Source organism: Melospiza georgiana, chromosome 8 (assembly GCF_028018845.1).
Source record: "Melospiza georgiana isolate bMelGeo1 chromosome 8, bMelGeo1.pri, whole genome shotgun sequence".
Classification (NCBI taxonomy): Eukaryota; Metazoa; Chordata; class Aves; order Passeriformes; family Passerellidae; genus Melospiza; species Melospiza georgiana.
The window spans coordinates 17,558,287-17,574,128 of NC_080437.1; the positions used below are offsets into that span (position 1 = coordinate 17,558,287).

Below are 15,842 nucleotides of genomic sequence, written 5' to 3' on the forward strand. Positions count from 1 at the left end.
GTCCTTAGCATGGAATAAAACAGCCTCCAGAAACATCTGTAAAATTGTAGACCTTATTACTTTAGTACTTTAGTCTCATCCCCGTGGTGTTCCTGCTATTCCCTTCCCATGTCATTCTGAAAAGCCTCTTATACCAGCTTTGGGTACCAGGACAGACTGAGGCTGTCACTCAGTGCATCAGAAGTACTCAGCCACAGTGATTTATTTGTCTTTAAACTCAAAGTGTGTCCAGAGTCAGGGAAACCCTTAGTTATAAAAACTAAAGGGAAAAAAAAAAAAAAAAAAAAAGAAGGAAGAAAGCTCTACACGCTGCAGGGAAACCTCTTTATTAGCTGTGTGGTGAGATTTTGGTTTGGTTTGGTGGTTTTTTTTGTTTTCTCTCCATTTGCTTGATTTTCTCACCTGCTGCATTCATTCAAAGTTTCTGTGTGTAACTTGCTTTTTGTAGCTCACTGAGCAGCTCAGTTATCGTCGGTGCTGGTTGCTGGCTCCTTATGCAGGCAGTATCCAAGTACCTTTTGTATTATTAGAAACTATTTCATCACACTTTGCTTCTGTGGTGGAAATCAACCTCTTAGAAACAGATAAAGCCAGCACACAGCTGACTACTAACAGAAGTAAAATTAAAACATGTTGAAAACTTCTTGGTATGGTGTCCTTTCTCTCTGACACTCTCAGCTCCTTAATTTTGCTGCCATTGACAGAAAGTGAAGTACTCCCACAGCAGAGGGTATGAAGTTTGTGTAAACTGAATCTTTCTGTGAGTCCTGCATAGATTTTTCAGCAAAAATAGCTTCTTATGGTCCTCCAGGAGCTGAAGGGGTACATATTTTCAAGCAAAGTTTGAGCATTTTGGTGTTACTTCTAGACTGGGGCACAGACCAGTCATAACCTTCCTCTGTATTCTCTTGTCTTGCTGAGCTCCTGGCTATGTGCCAGGTGACAGCCTTGCTTGTAACAATTCTCAGCACCAGAGAAGTTTCTGTGCTTTGGGTTTTGTGCCATTTGCTCTCTCCTCCCCCTTTCAGTCTTGCTCTTAGTCCTTGTGATAGCAGTTCTCTGCTTTGGGCAGCTTTTGGTAGTTGGGACTCTGGCCAGCTTCAGCCTTTTGCCAACTCACAAGGACAAGGCAGGTTGGGAAGGCAAACGAACTGCAGTTAATGCCAGCAGGGCAGCTTCTTGTGTTGCAGGAAAACCAGGCTTGACCTTGCCACTGGAATATTAACTCTCTCTTGGTGCATACTCTGGACATATTTATAGAAAATTTTCTTTCCAGTACTAGTAATAAGCCTTTCAAATGTGTCCTTTTGCTGATCCCTTTTGACTCATTGAAGATGTAGAAGCTATTAAACCATCCTCAACAGAAAACTCTAATTTGTTTCAGCTTGTGTTTTCCTAGGACTATTCTAGTTTTGTTAAAAAACTATCCTGGTTCATCTAGGCTCATTGCTTGGGATCTTCATGGGTTTTGAAAGATGTCTTGGGGCTTGTAAAAAAAATCTTATTATTGGAGCTCTGTAAGCATGGTCTGAGATGGCTCCTGTGCAAGGTCCTTGATACTCCTTATGTGTGCTTTTCTCTCTGAGCATCACCTTCTGCTTTCTCTGTGTCGTGTTTTTGCCTCGTGTGCACTGAGAATATCTAAATGGTGAGGCTGGTTGTACAAGGCCCTTGGAGGTCCTGGTCCTGCATTGCTAGTTGAAAGAAATGTGACTTCATTCCCCTCAGAGCTTGAATAAAACACATATGAGGATTTGTTCAGTCATCCAGCACAGGCATCAAACTTTGCTAGTTGGTCTCCTCAACCTCTTTTTGAAGTTCTTGAGTACAGAGAAGTATGAGGAAGGTAGTGTAGAAAAAAGTTGCACTGCTCTCTGGAAGATCCCCTCTGTTCACTTCCTACAGCAAGAGCTCAGAGTGATTGGCTGCCTAGTTCAGCCTGATAAATGACATGATTAAAGATGAGGAGTGTCAACACTTACAAGTCTATCTGCAGAGGCATCTCACTACAGCAGACTGCTGTTAATGTTATTGAGTGAAACAATAAAGGTGCACAGCCATCTATCAAATCTATGTCAGATCTTACCATTTAGACTTAACATTGGACTGGAGTTAAATAACTTCTTTTAGTAAGCATCAATGCATGGAAAAAATAATTAAATTTTTCTGTGTGAATTCTGCCTCTGTGTCTGTCTAGCTGTGTATCCTAAGGAATTTGTCTGAATACAACCTAATGTGTGTGTTTCTTAATAAACATTTACTATCTAGCCTTCCTTCTTTATTCCTGGCAGTGGTGAGTTACATTTCATAATTGCTGTTATCCCTAGTTCCCAGCCCAGGCTTTGTATCAGACAAGCCTATTCACACATCAGGGATAGCAGCAGAAATGTGTATTTACATCTTTTTGCATTTTGCAAACTAGTATACTAAATGAAGTGAAATCAACAGTGATTTACATTGGTAAACAGACTGTAGGTTGTAAGGAGGTATGAATATTTGGGCTATTCAGCTTTCCTTGCTGCTTGAGGGGGAATCTCTAACAGAAAGGCAGGAAAACGGATGTGGTTTCAGCCTTCCCTGGAGACAACCATAAATATTGGTTCTCATACAGAGGATGCTGGGATGTGGATCTGGGCAGACTGATGTTTATACTAACTGTGCTTCCTGCATGGTGAGCAGAGGTAATTGTTTCATCTAAAAGTAGCATTATTTCTATGAATGAATTATTGCTTTGGTACAGCCCTCTCTGTGAATGTGTTAGACAGCAGGATTAATGGCACTAATAAGAATTCTCTTTCTCTTTGGCTTTTGTAGGTATGAGCTGTTATGTAGCAGTTGCATGTGAAGAGAAGACAGAGTACAAGTTGTCGTCAGAAGATCCTGTCCTAAGCTGGGCCTGAAAGCTCATCCAGCTGGCTGATGTGAGTAGCCTGAAAGGGAGGGGAAGGAGTGCATTACTAGGAGACTTCATCCTGACTTCAGGCACCAAAATCACAGCTGCCTCTATCACTTGTAGTGAAGGAGTTTTCATCCTAGGAGCAACCTACCTGGGTTGTGCAGCAGAAAGCTGTATGGTGGCCAGAGTGCCACTGTATAACACAGGCTTCTTTTGGTATGTGAACCAGTCAACAGCTCCAGTTCTTGAAGGACAATCTCCAAATACCACTTTTGTGATGATTCATGGATGTATTAGATAAAACATAGTCCCAGAAAGAATTAAATTCACCTTTGCCACCATCACATGCATTCCTATTTGTGTTTGTGCCATCTGCATTTGTTACATCTCCCTTGTTTATTATCTGCATTTGTGACATCCTTTTCTGTTGATTTTGATGCTAGTGCTAGTAAATATTCTGTGCCTTATTCCAGGTCAGAAACAGATGGAGGTGGTGGGATTTTGGAATTTCCCTTTAGGATGACTGTTCTAGGGAGCCTGTTTGTGATCAGGAGGGCAAAGGTCAAAACAACAGTTACCAAAGACTGAATTTCTGGCTTTACAGAAATGACACATACAATTCATTTTGGCTACTTCTTTCTTTACCTGGTGTTTGGCTCTATGCCAGGGTCATGGCCATACTGACACTATGATTCTCAAGGGTTGCTTGTGTCTATTTCCTTTGGGGCTACACAACCCTTCCAGTGAGGCTGCATCAGCCTCTTACATGCTGAACATGCAGAGGCTGTTGTTTGCTGATGCTGCTGTCTTTTATGAATTACTTTTCTCTAAGGAATTAAAGTTCAAGCGGTTGGAGAGGAAGCTGGAGAAACTTTTGGGATGTATGAAGCCAAATTTTATGTCATTCTCCTACTACTGCCTTATGAGCAAAGTCACATTGACCCCACTGTTGAACTGGCACAATGGGCTGTTTCACACCCGGCCTGAATGTGAGCCTGTACTTCGGCTGTAAAAGGGATGGAAGCTCCCTCCCCTCAGTTTTACAGCTTTGAGGAAAGAGAATGTGATGTTTGGTTCTCTTCCAGGCAGAAATATGCCGTCAGGCCTTGATCTGGAAAAAGAGCATCTCCAAGAAGCCTTGATTCTCAGAGACATGCCTGGGAGTCACTGTGCCTCATGCTTGTGCTATGGCTGACCTGTGTCATCAGCCAAGTAATGACATCTGCATCTCTTTCTTCCCTTATGTGTGGTGCCTGCTTAGTCCTACTGGCTGTCGTGTGGCATCAAGGCACAGCACATCTGTTCTTCAGGGAGTTCATAGCATTGAGTACCAGGGCCTGACTAGCCCATATGGGAGTTTGAAGGAGAACAACCTACTCTTTAGCCCCTACTCCAGCTTAGGTGGAGCCCTAAATGGCCCTTTTTACATTACCTTTTTTATATGAGAGAAAGATGCATACTACATCAATGCAGTATGCATTGATCTGCATGCGAAACAGTTCCAGGCCTGTCAAGATGGACCAAAGGCACGGAAAGGGAAGGAAAAGATCTAGCCAGTGCACCAGGAAACAAAGTTAATCTGTGGAAGCACAGTGGATATATATTGACTGAATCTTCTGTTGTCAAAGGGTGGAAAATGCTACAGTAGGTCCAAGGCTCAATAACTGAGAAAAAGTGCCCTTAGTGTACACACAGAACTGTTGGAGAGCTGCTAAAGAGTTAAAGATATACTGATGGCCAGATTTCCCAGAGCCTGCTGGTCAATAACTGCTGCCTTATTCAGCTCTGGAGTTTGTTGCTTTGGGCGAATGCTTAAGGTTATTCAGACAAGCTGCTGTAAGGTGTAACAAGTCTTCTTTCACAACTTTCCCTTGGGTCAGAGCAGAATGTCTTCTAGAGGAAGGTGTGCCCAGAATGTACTTTTGGTTTCAGCTGGTTGATCACACCACCTGCGCACTGGCTCTGCCCATCAGAGACTGTAATAGAGGTTTAAATGATGCAGCACTGTGCCAGAAACCAGAGCAGCAACAGTGAGAGTGAATTTAAAGAAATCAGGAAAATGGAGATTTCATTTTTTCCATTGAATTTTTGGGAACAGATGGAGCGTTGATGAGGCAGAGATTCTGGAAGGGACAGTGTGTTTCAAACGTTTTCCTTAATGTCTTCCCAATCTGCTCATACATTCATAGCTCCTGCCTATTTGGCACAGGGCAGTTAGTTTAGGATGTGAAAATTTCGACACTCCTGGGCTTCCAGAGGTGGATGTTCCCCAAGGCCTGTTTAGCTGTGGTTTTTGGGCTATGGAACTTCTGATGCAAAGGGCCGTGGGAGCAGCTCATGGCCTGATGGGCAATATCTTTGTTTACTTCATTCCAAGTCACTGAAGTGAAGGATCTGGTCTTTCTGGACAGAGACAATGACCCTGGAGCATCTTAACTGAGCACTGTACTGATCCTATTAGCATCAGTCCTGCCTCTTCTAAATGGCCAATGTGTTTTCTTTGGGGTTTTGTGTTTAGGTTTTTTTTGTTAAATCTGGTTAGAGGCCAAGAAGAATCTAATCAAAGCCCAGCAGTGCACTGAGCAGCAGTCATTATCATTATTTAGTCATCCAGTTGCTGTTTCTTTGCTGTGACAAGAAATGTTTGTGTTGTTGGGAGCAGGGGGATGAGGGAAGATCAGCTTTTCTCTTCTTCCCCTTGGAGAGGTTTAAGCACTCTTCCTCTCAATGCATGTTTACCAAAGTGTTGCTCTTTGAAGACAGATTTAAAGTATAGCCTTCAAAACTCTGTGACAGCTACAGTTTATAGGAGAGGAATCAATGATTTAAACCATCATTAATTCCTAAAGGAAATGACTTTCGCCTGTGAACTGTGAAATATGATTACTCTCTCATTAACTTTCATAGTTACAAATGTAACTGGCCAGCTGGCCAAGTTAGAATCGAAGTTTCTCCTCAGCCTGGCTTTTTGGGCTGGGTTTTTGCTTATTAATGACACACAGAGCAAATACATTTCACAGAACTGCTGGGACTTCGTTTCCATGAATGCCCAGGCTTGTCTGCTGGAAGACATGTTGCTTCTTTTGGCTCTGTAGTTCTGTTCCTGGAGAACAGAAAATCAGCTGTGGGTAGCCTGATTTGATATTCATTTGTCTTTAGCACTTAGGGTGCAGGAAAAAGCATTGCAAGAAAATACTGAGATGGAGAAAGAGCACAGCTTAAATTTTCTTTTCTGCTTCTACAAATTCCCTTCTTTACCACACTGCTGTGTCTCCTTTTTTACTCTCAGCAACTTAAAAAATCACTGTCGTTGGAAGAGCCAGTAAACTCAGGTGCTGGCACAGAGATTAGGCTAGTATCTGAGTATTTGGGGTCTAAAGAAAAATAAGAGAATTGAAGTTCAGCTTCTTTCTGTGTCATCTAGGAGGTGATTTTTGTCCTGACATTACCTTGAGGTTCATTTAAACTCTACAGCACAAAGGTTAAGAGCAGTGGTGAACAGCTGGTGCCTTTACAGAAGCTTTTGTTATTGATTGGAGTGTATTCTGTTGCCTTCACAGTCAGCAGTGCCTTTCATTGACTGAGGTGCTGGTTGGATCAGTAAGCACAGCTCCGCCTAAAGTAAACTTAGGAAGTGCCTTTGTCCTTTTAGTAGAGGACAAAGTGTCTCTACTCTCTTTAGTCTAGTCTCTACTCTCTTTAGCCTCTACTTTTAGTCCTGTGTAGTAGAGGAACACAAGCCTGGGTTCTCCTGCCACAAGCAGTCCAGTGATCATTGAGTCCCTTGTGTCCCACACCTCAGTTTTGCACAGATGCCACAAATCCCAGCATGCAAGTTTTGCTTCCATCTTGTCTGTGTGTATGTGGCAGCAGAAGGTACAAGGGGCTGGAGATGCTTATGTGTAGGTGAGGATGCAGGCTTTGTCAGTCTCATTCTGTAACTGCCATTCATATCCTAGGACTTCCTTAGAGTGAACATAGCTGGGCCCCAAGTTTTTCCCTTATAGTGTTGCAGTTAGCACGTCCTGAATTCCACAAAATTGCTTGGACCAGGGTCAGCAGATATTCTAGGAAGAAGAGCAAGGTTATACTTTCTTTTATGCATGAGAATTAAAATAGGTTAGCAGATCAGTAGGAGCTGGAAAAAATGTTCTACTCAGGTGCCTGCTAAACAGCTGATCACTCCCAGCTTATGCTGATGTAAGAGAGTCTGTCCACCTCCTGTGGAGCTTGGCAGTCAGAAGACAACAGCAGCAGGTGCCATGCCTCTCACTGAGGTTTCCCTTGAGATGCTTCAGATCCTGAGTGCAGGTAAACTGGGATCCTACCAGGTGGTATTTCATTCTGTTTTAAATGGGGCATCACTGATCTCCAGTACAGCCCTAATTTTCAACAGCCAAAAGGGACACTAGGACAGTTCTTCAATCTTCAGCAAGGAAGACAAATTTTGCATTTGCTTTTCTCAGCCATTTGAGAAAAAATTTCAGCACTTTGTTTTGTATTATCTGCTAGTCTCTCTCTATGCTTAGCAGGTTATGTGCTTTCACTGGATTAGTACATACCTTGTTGTTACAAGGACCTCTTGTTGTCCCTTAACTTCTGTCCTGAAGACTTGCTCCTGCTGACAGATGAAGTTCCTGTCTAGGGTTCTTAAAAGACCTGTACACATCTTTCCAAGGAATTTTTCTCAGTCTCTGATAACAGTCTGAACCCCTCATGCCACACAGACTCAGCTGGAAGTGCTTCCTGAGTCCTTGTGCAGTTGGAAGGAGCAGCCTGGCAGATTGTAGGGGCTGCTGGTGACAGTATTTCATTCTGCTGTGCTGCTGCTTCCCTTGCATTTCAGCTGGGCAGGACTGAGCTGCAGAATTCAGGCTCAGGTCAAGGGGGTCCATGTGTTGGGAGCTTTGGGGCAAGGTGGGGCTCATCTTTTGTAGCAGAGAGGGTGCTGTCATACTATCCTAACCACAACCTGGGTGGCTGTTTTGTAACAAAGCAGGGCAAGGATGTTGGGTGAATGAGTTTGTGCTCATTGACAGTACTGGGTGGAACTCTGGCAGCAACGTGTTATTTTGGCTGAGTTTTGTTTTGCAATTCAAACCCTGGAACTGAACTAAAAGCACTAGCATGATGCAAGCTTGCTTGCCTTCCTCCTCCATCTGCAGAATGAAATAACTTCAATCACTTTTGTTCAGCATTTCCCAGATCTATCAAAAGTACTTCCTTTTCAAAACTCCCTGTCACAGCACCTCTGCCTTCTACTGGTAGCTGGAAAGCCTAGTCCCACAGCATATTGGGGTGGCATAAAAGAACTAGGATAGCTGTGTGATATTTACCAAAATAAAAAAACCTGCTTGGATTTTGCAACAGAGATCTTCAGGGTAGCTTATAACTGGTAAAATTACTCCCTCCAGTGAAAACAGGTTTGTCCAGTGGCTTCTAGAGCAGGTGTCCAGAATATCCTAGAACCAGCATCTACTTCTGTTATGCCAAAGACTTCCTTTGTTGAAAAAATGAATCTGCTCCTTTTTGCTATTTCCTTCTACCACTATGGTGAAGTTATCTTTCACTAAGACATGGTATTATGGGAAAAACACAGCCAGGATTGTGCAACAGCAGATGCCAGGAAAATTGCAGAGCACGGTACTTTAGTACAGTGGGTTGATGGTAAAACATCAACACTTCATAAAGTTTTTTATCCTGCACTCAAGGTTGACTTTAGAAACAGCCAAGCATTGTGGCCCTGCAGCCAGACAAAGCTTGGTGCTCTTCACCCAGGTGGAATTCTGTGAAAATTCTGTTTTCCATTCAAGTGGTGGTCTGTAATAGAAACTCCTCCCAAGCTGTTTGAAGGTCCTCTCAGCTGGTTTCTGCAAAGACCAGCAATGTTTCAAAGCCCATCTTGATCTGACCATCCTAACTTTGGACCTGAGCCAACTTCTGGATCCTTTCTTACTTTGCCTCTCCCTAGGTGCCATGCTTTCATTCACTACCTGTTACTTTTACAATTTTTTTAAAATCACTGTCATTTTTGTTACCTGAAGACAAACTGTCAGGGGCTTGTTTATAATCCCCTGCTACACAGCCAATACAGCTTCCAACTGACCTGCTCTCATGTGGTCCAGGCTTCACAAGAGACATGAAGGAGATCAAGGATGTTGTCTTTGGGTTCTGATGGGTATCTCCTGTTGCATACTGTGTAAACTGTGTTTCACGTTGTGTAAATAAGTATGTTTCAAATAATTGGAGTTGGTGATGATGCACAGCTTACTTTGGAGAATGTGGGGCTTTTTGTTGGCTTTTCTGGTTTGTTTTTGAGAGCCACATGGGGTTAGGTTTTTTGTTTGGTTGATTGATTTGCATTTTTTTTGCAAATAGGAGAGTAGGATCTGACTACTCAAAACATACAAATTGTTTTCCATCACTCTTTATTCTGTTGATATGTCTGAAATGACCCTCTTCCTCCACCTAAAGCAAACACGCCTCAAATGTAAAGGGGCTAGACTCTAAACCTAGATCCAGGCCTGAGTTTTGCTAATAGTGTCTGGTATCTGCTGTGGTAGATGAAATCAAAAACCCAGGTACAAGCTCCCCAACATTAGTCTTTGGGATGTGGTAGTAAATGTGGGGTCCAGAGCCCTTTGTTTACTCTGATTAGAACTATCACTGCCATGTTCACACTGAGGTTTGGGATTGGTCTTCAATGAAGTAAAATAGAGCAGCCCTTTCTGGCCCCTTAGCCAATATACCAAGTTGGAGTTATGCCAATTTTGGTTTACAATGAAATGCTTCATTTGGTGGGAGGTAAGTATTGGGATGCTAAAGGATTTACTGGGGAGGAAAAAGGAGAGCTTGTGTTGCTGAGTCAGCATTTGACGGAGGATGAGTGTGGATTTATATGTGTAGGTATTTGGAGACCTTTGTTCTGTGTCCTTTGCTAACATTTTACTGAAAGAATCAGTAGTGTAAGCTTTGACCTACAGAATCAGTTTTGCTCTATGCCCTTCTGCAATCAGCAGCTCTTGCCATCTGTGTTGCTTTCTAGGTCTCATTTGAATGCTGAGATGCTCGTCTTGCAATCATTTTCAGTACATTTTATCAGTCTGTAAGTTTGGCAGCAGATCAATGTCTGTACGTGTGTATTTGAGGAATCAAAATCCAGGGACAGGCTGCAAATAGAGACACATTGGAGTGTCAGTCATGAAAGCCAGTGCTGGTGACAAAGGATAGTACCAAGAGGCTTAGGGGCCTCCAAATTATTTCCACTATTAAATTACCACTTGGTCTTGCATGAGGCAGCCTCCAGGGTCTGAGTTGATGAAGTCTTTGTCCCATTTGTTTGTGTTGTAGACATTGGCTGTGGAAGGAAGGGTGATTCTGTGCTGCAGTTCACCTTCCCACTGAAGGGCTGCCCAGGCCTGGGGATGTGAGATACTCTTGCACTCTTAAAAGCTGCCATCACCTCCACTCCATGGCAAGTTTTAGGTTGTCAAGCCACACTGTGGAGGGGACACTCCACTCTAGGGACACCCTAGTACTGCTGAAACTTCTTTGATGCCTGTTACAATGCTCAAGGAGTGGGCATGTAATACGTTTTAGCCATACAAGCAGTTAGTTTCCCCTTGTGTCATGTCAGGTATTTATGCTACAAATCTCACCTGACAAGAGCAGAAACTTTAGCTGCCCCTTCAGCTCCTAGCCATTGAAATAGGATCTGCCATGTCCAGTGCTAATGAAAATTTTCCTTCCTAGATAAGTGGATGCTGCCTGATTTAAAAAAAACCAGAAAAGTGCTTTTTCAAGTACTTTCCCTGTAATTTAACATCCCTTCAAGGTCTTTCTGTCACTTCTCTTCTCGAGTGCATCTCAATGCTACCCTGGAGTGTCACCTCCACCCTTTTTGTCCTTCCCTTCCCCAGCTCCAGAGCTGCAGGAAGAGACAGTGTCCTTGGTGATGACAGTGGCAGGGGAGTGACAGGCAGGCTGGGTGGGGGTGGCTGTTGGTGAGCAAGCCTAGTGACAGGATGGGGTGACTAAGAACCAGCTGGCTAATTAAAGCACAGCAGTAGGAGGAGCAAGGTATTTAAGGATGCCAGAGAGAGAGAGAGATGTCTCCACCAATTTCTTACACTTCAGCAGCCAAGTGACTGGGCAACACAGTGAAAGATTTTCTTAACTCTTTTGTGCCTCTCATGGAGTGAAATCAAGCAATTAAGAAAATGGCTCCATTGACTGAAAAGCCTGAATTGAGGTAAGGACACCAGTATGGTTTTTAGTCACAGTTAGTCACATCTACCTCTGCTAGACCTGCTGTGAGCTGAACTCCCAGGACTTTATATGACTCTGGTATATGCTAATATACACTGAGTGGGTAGGTCTGGTGGGCAATGCACACTGATTTTCAGAATGCTGCTTTCAATTGGATAGATATTTCTGCTTGCTGATCAGGCAAAAGAGGCAAATCAAGGTAGTCATTACGTGGGTCTGTGTTCTCATTAAGGGAAATGGGCGTGTCCTTGCCTCCTTACCCTAGTGACTGGATCTTTCTCCTAATTATTTTTATGGGAAAGAGAAATTGAAAGGAGCTCCTGAATGCAGATTCTGAGGCAGCTGCTTAAGAGGAAAGTGAAGAGAATGGATGTGGAATTCTCAGCAATATATTAATTTGTCACCTGAGGCAGGAGGAGTCAGAGAGAAGTAAAGATGAGGACTGGTTTCTGGAATGTAACTTTCTGCTATTTCTTGAGACATTTGGAATGTCAGACTGTTGCTGCACTCATCAGTTTGGTTTTCTGCAAGTGTTTTCAGTAGTGAGTAGAGAAGCAGTCACTGAATCCTTCTGTCTGGCATGTAGGTGACTCTGGAGGCAGCACAGTCCATCAGGACTAGCAGGCCAGTGGCCAGCCTTCTGAGTTTTGCTGAGACCATTTTGTGTCTGATATCCAGGCAGATGAATATAGTCCCCTAGCAATTTTGCTAGCATAGCAGTGCTTCCAGGTTGGAAGAGGTTAAAGAAAATGACCTTGTCTGATTTCAGCTGGCTTCCAACTAGGCTTGTCAGAATGTGTTGGCAGTATTGTATGCCTGGCTCCCTGTGTGCTTTGGTTAGACTTAGCTCTGTGTGGTTCTCTGGAGGTTGTTGCAGTTGTTTGTGAAGGAGACCAACTCTCAAACAGATTTTTCTTATTTTGAAACTATAAAAAGCAACCTGTAAGACTGATACTTATAAGGCCCTGTTACACTATGCCACATCAGCTAGTTTTGGATGTTGCATAGGATAGAGGCCCAAATCTTCCATCTTGGTATAAAATAAAACTATCACCTCTATGTATTGAAAAGTATTAGCTGTAGCTTAGTGAGTGTTTGTACAGAGCTTTAGAACAGCTAATGCTGGAAGAGGTTGTAATTAATATTTTGTGTGGCTGCCACAGTGAGCACTCATTCAGGCCTGCACAATTCCTCTGCCTTACACAACTGAAAATCTCAGGATGTGTCTGGAATGGTATAAGATGGTCTGTAGCATTAAAGTATCTAGAGCATCTGTTTTATATCTCAAAGGTGCATCAGTCTTCTCTTTAATTTTTATGATATGTTTGTAAACTGGATTTGAACTTTGAGACACTAGTCATTCTCTAATTAGTATTTCTACTTACTGCAACTTCCTCTTATTTACTACTTTACTGTTTGAGAGCGTGTGATAAAGGTGAAGACAGCCTTTGTAGTCTTTGTTATACAAAGTCATGCAAGAGAAGCTGCTGGATGTTGTTTAGATGATCTAATTGATTTGTATTTATAGAATGCCATTCACTGTAGTAAATGCAGTGCAGTGTTTGTGTCCCTCAATCCTGCAGTCAGCTGAATGGGTTCATTGTTATACATAATTAGGGCTTCTGGAATTTGGGTCTGTTTATTTACAGCAATTGTTCTGCCAAGTGGCCCCATGTCAGAGGTCTGCAGAGAGTTAGGTGCAGTACCCAGAGCACCCCAGCTGCACAGCTCTTACAAGTAGTCTCACAACAGCTTGAACTCAATGAATCCTCCATTTCTTCCAGCTGAAGTACAAAGGCAGCATCCTCTTGGCTAGGTGCGGTCATTGCAGATTGAAAGATTTTCCTTTTGCAACAAAGGTAAATTGGGTGTCATGGAAGGAGTTACTCCCTACCTGTAAATAAATTTCAGTTTCAGCAGTTGTGTGCTCCTTGCCCTAGTTCCTGTGTGAATCTCAGTTGTGTCCTGAACAGTCCCAGGTTGTGGTATGCTGTTAAATGTTTACAGCCTTCCCTGGAGCTGGCAGCCTGAGATCTGTGTCCAGTGAGCTCCCTTTTATAGGATGTACATCAGCTTGTTTGTAAAGTGTTTCCGTCTATGAGATGTGATCATACATATTGCAGATAAATCTGAACAGAAATCTCAACTGCTGCTGCTGTCAAGTGATGTGCTTTGTGTCTTTTGCTAAGATAGAGATGAGACTTTATTCAAAATATCCTGGAAAATGTTGGTTTTCTTTCTGAAGTTTCAAAATGTTCATGTGAGTTGCTTGGGTGTATGGGTGTGGCAGAAAGGCATTTGTTTCTTCAGCTGACACCCACAATACATGGGCCAGGGCTGCTGTCACCGTGTCTCAGCCACCAAGACAGAGGGCAGTCATGACAGACTCAGGAGGAAGTCAAAGCCCAGTTACAAGTGTATTTGGAGTCTATTGTCAGGAGAATCTATTGTCAGGAGAAGAAATGTTTTCGCTGTAAGGCAGGAATGTAAGCAGTTTCTTATCCAGAGGGAATGGTGCTAAAGTGCATGTAAGTCGGCTGTGATCCAAACAACCTTCTGGATGGCTGTTTTTCAACCCTGAGTCTGTAGCAGAGCAGTAGGTTGATGGCTCAAGCAAGAGCCACCTTTCATCCACACAATCTTCCAGGTATAAGTCAGTGTTTTTTAATCAAAGTTTAGTGGCTGGTATGAAATTATTCCAGTCTGTTTCTTTGCAGGGAGGTTCCTGTAGACATCAAGTCACTATCTGAACTAGCACTAATCATGAAATTCGTTTTAGTGTAGAGGTCAGAGGCAGAATGGACAAAAAGAGATAATTTACGTTTTCAGCCTTGCTGTTCAGCTGTTGGCATGTCAGCTGTAGGCTTTGCTCACTGCCTTTGTGACGTTCAGTGGAGTTTAAACTTTGGCCTGCCGACCTTTTGAAGTCTTCACTACTTGCCAGATTTTAATGAGATGGGTAGCAGCACACTGGCCAATTTCTTTGGGAATGCAATTTCACTTCTGAGGAAGACTCAGAGATGCAATTGCTTTCTAAAAATGCATGGATAGGGGTGAGTGCAAGGAGGAGGACCTGCTCTAACAGAAAAATTGTGCTGGTGCAAAACAATTTATCTGTAGCTGTTCATGAATATGATTTAGGTTGCAAATGAGAAACAGCATTCATGCCATAAGGGGAATGAGTTCTGGAGCAGACTTTCAGGAAGAGCAGTGGAGGCGGGAAATTTTAGCAGTTTTAAACTGGAATGTGAAGTGTTCTTGCGCAGGGTTGTATGACACAGTTGCCTGCAATAGCATGGGAGTAGGCTGGATGACCCAGGAGATTCTTTTCTGCCCCCTGCTCCACAAGTGGTGACCTTGAACTGAGTCAACTCAGGTTGCAGTAAACTTTGTTTACTCTGAAGCTGACTGACTGTAAGATGACTTAGTTCAAAAGCATCTCGGAATTCTTAAAGCCGTAGCTCCTAGTTTACATTTTATATTTAATTTTTGTTATTTAGAGAGGCACATTCCTTATAAATTGCATAAAAACTGGCACCTATGCCCCAGATAATTTAATTTGCTCATTTGGAAGGCAGCAGACACGCACTATATTTAAAGGAAAAGAAGGAAGCAGTACTGCATTTGAAATGTGCTGTGTTTGTTTATCATAACAGCTGTAAGTTCAATTATTTATAAGAACGCCTTATCCAAGCTGGTGTGTAATGATGCCATTTGTTTCATTTAGTAAGCTTTCAGTGCTCTCTCTCTGCTGTCTTAACACTTGCTGAAGAGTGTGTGGAAGCTGTTGTCTTGTACAGAATTGGTATGATTATTCTATGTGCACTGCTTGCTTACTCAGGTTTTTCATGACTTTTATTCTTAGGAGCATGATGTCTTCTGAAGGAATGACAGGACATTCTTTAACCCTTAAAATAAAAATGACAGACAACATATTTCAGTATTCCAGAATAAGAGAATAATGATAATTGAAGACAGAGCCAATTGCCTGGGTTAACCTGAGCTGCCTGCTCTATTCTAAGTTATTTTTTTCTCTTGTCACGTTTTATATGATGTGAGGTGAGAAGTGCACAGGAGATGTGTTTTTCTAGAAAGTTCCTTTAAGCAGAGGAACATGCTGGTAGGAGGCACTGACTGCAGTGCAGCTCTTTGCCCACTTTCCAGATTTGGGACTCTATATTGCTGACATGGCTCATTGAAGAGGAGCATATGGGTCAGGGACACTGATGGCATTGTGAGAAAGGGGCTGAGCCAGGGTGAAACAAGTGAGTGCTGCCAGTGATGTGTCCGACCTGACCAGGTGAAAAGTAAGTTTTGTGATTGCTAATCATCCTTTTAGTCTGAAAGCTTGCAATTTTTCTGATAGCCTCAACTCGTACTTTATACTAATATGCATAAGAATTAGATTTTTCATTTAAATGCATCCACAAAGCACTTAAAGCTCTTCTTGTATTTAGAGAGAAAACTTTGAAAATGTGAAAAACTTGAAACTGAGAAAAATAAAGGGATCTACATCTCAGGAATATAAGGATAAGCACAATAAGTTTTGAATGTTCATCTCATGCATAGCAATAGGTTTAAAATGCTATGTGAGTCACCAGAGCTGTCAGTAATAACAAGGGAAGAAAGGAAGTTACTTTTCCCCACACTCACATTAGACCACCAAAAATAACGACTG

At 42.6% G+C, this 15,842-nt stretch overlaps 1 protein-coding gene and 1 long non-coding RNA gene across 25 annotated transcripts in view; both read left to right on the forward strand.

Annotated features, from left to right (window-relative positions):
* The window catches only part of LOC131086525 (uncharacterized), a 78,111-nt gene extending 75,203 nt beyond the window's left edge, over window positions 1-2,908 (forward strand). Inside the window, exon 3 of the long non-coding RNA XR_009114763.1 lies at window positions 2,815-2,908. This is a non-coding gene — a long non-coding RNA (uncharacterized LOC131086525). The remainder of the gene's footprint in view (window positions 1-2,814) is intronic.
* Window positions 2,909-11,071: 8,163 nt separating this feature from the next.
* Window positions 11,072-15,842, forward strand: part of SORBS1 (sorbin and SH3 domain containing 1) — a 71,961-nt gene continuing 67,190 nt past the window's right edge. For 9 of the 24 annotated variants that reach the window (XM_058029061.1, XM_058029059.1, XM_058029068.1 and 6 more), the window contains exon 1: window positions 11,073-11,147. In XM_058029061.1, coding sequence (XP_057885044.1) covers window positions 11,116-11,147 — 32 coding nt within the window. In that variant the 5' untranslated portion in view covers window positions 11,073-11,115. Of the gene's footprint in view, window positions 11,148-15,842 lie in introns of all 24 variants that reach the window. The other 15 variants (XM_058029078.1, XM_058029079.1, XM_058029080.1 and 12 more) reach the window with 7 other exon arrangements.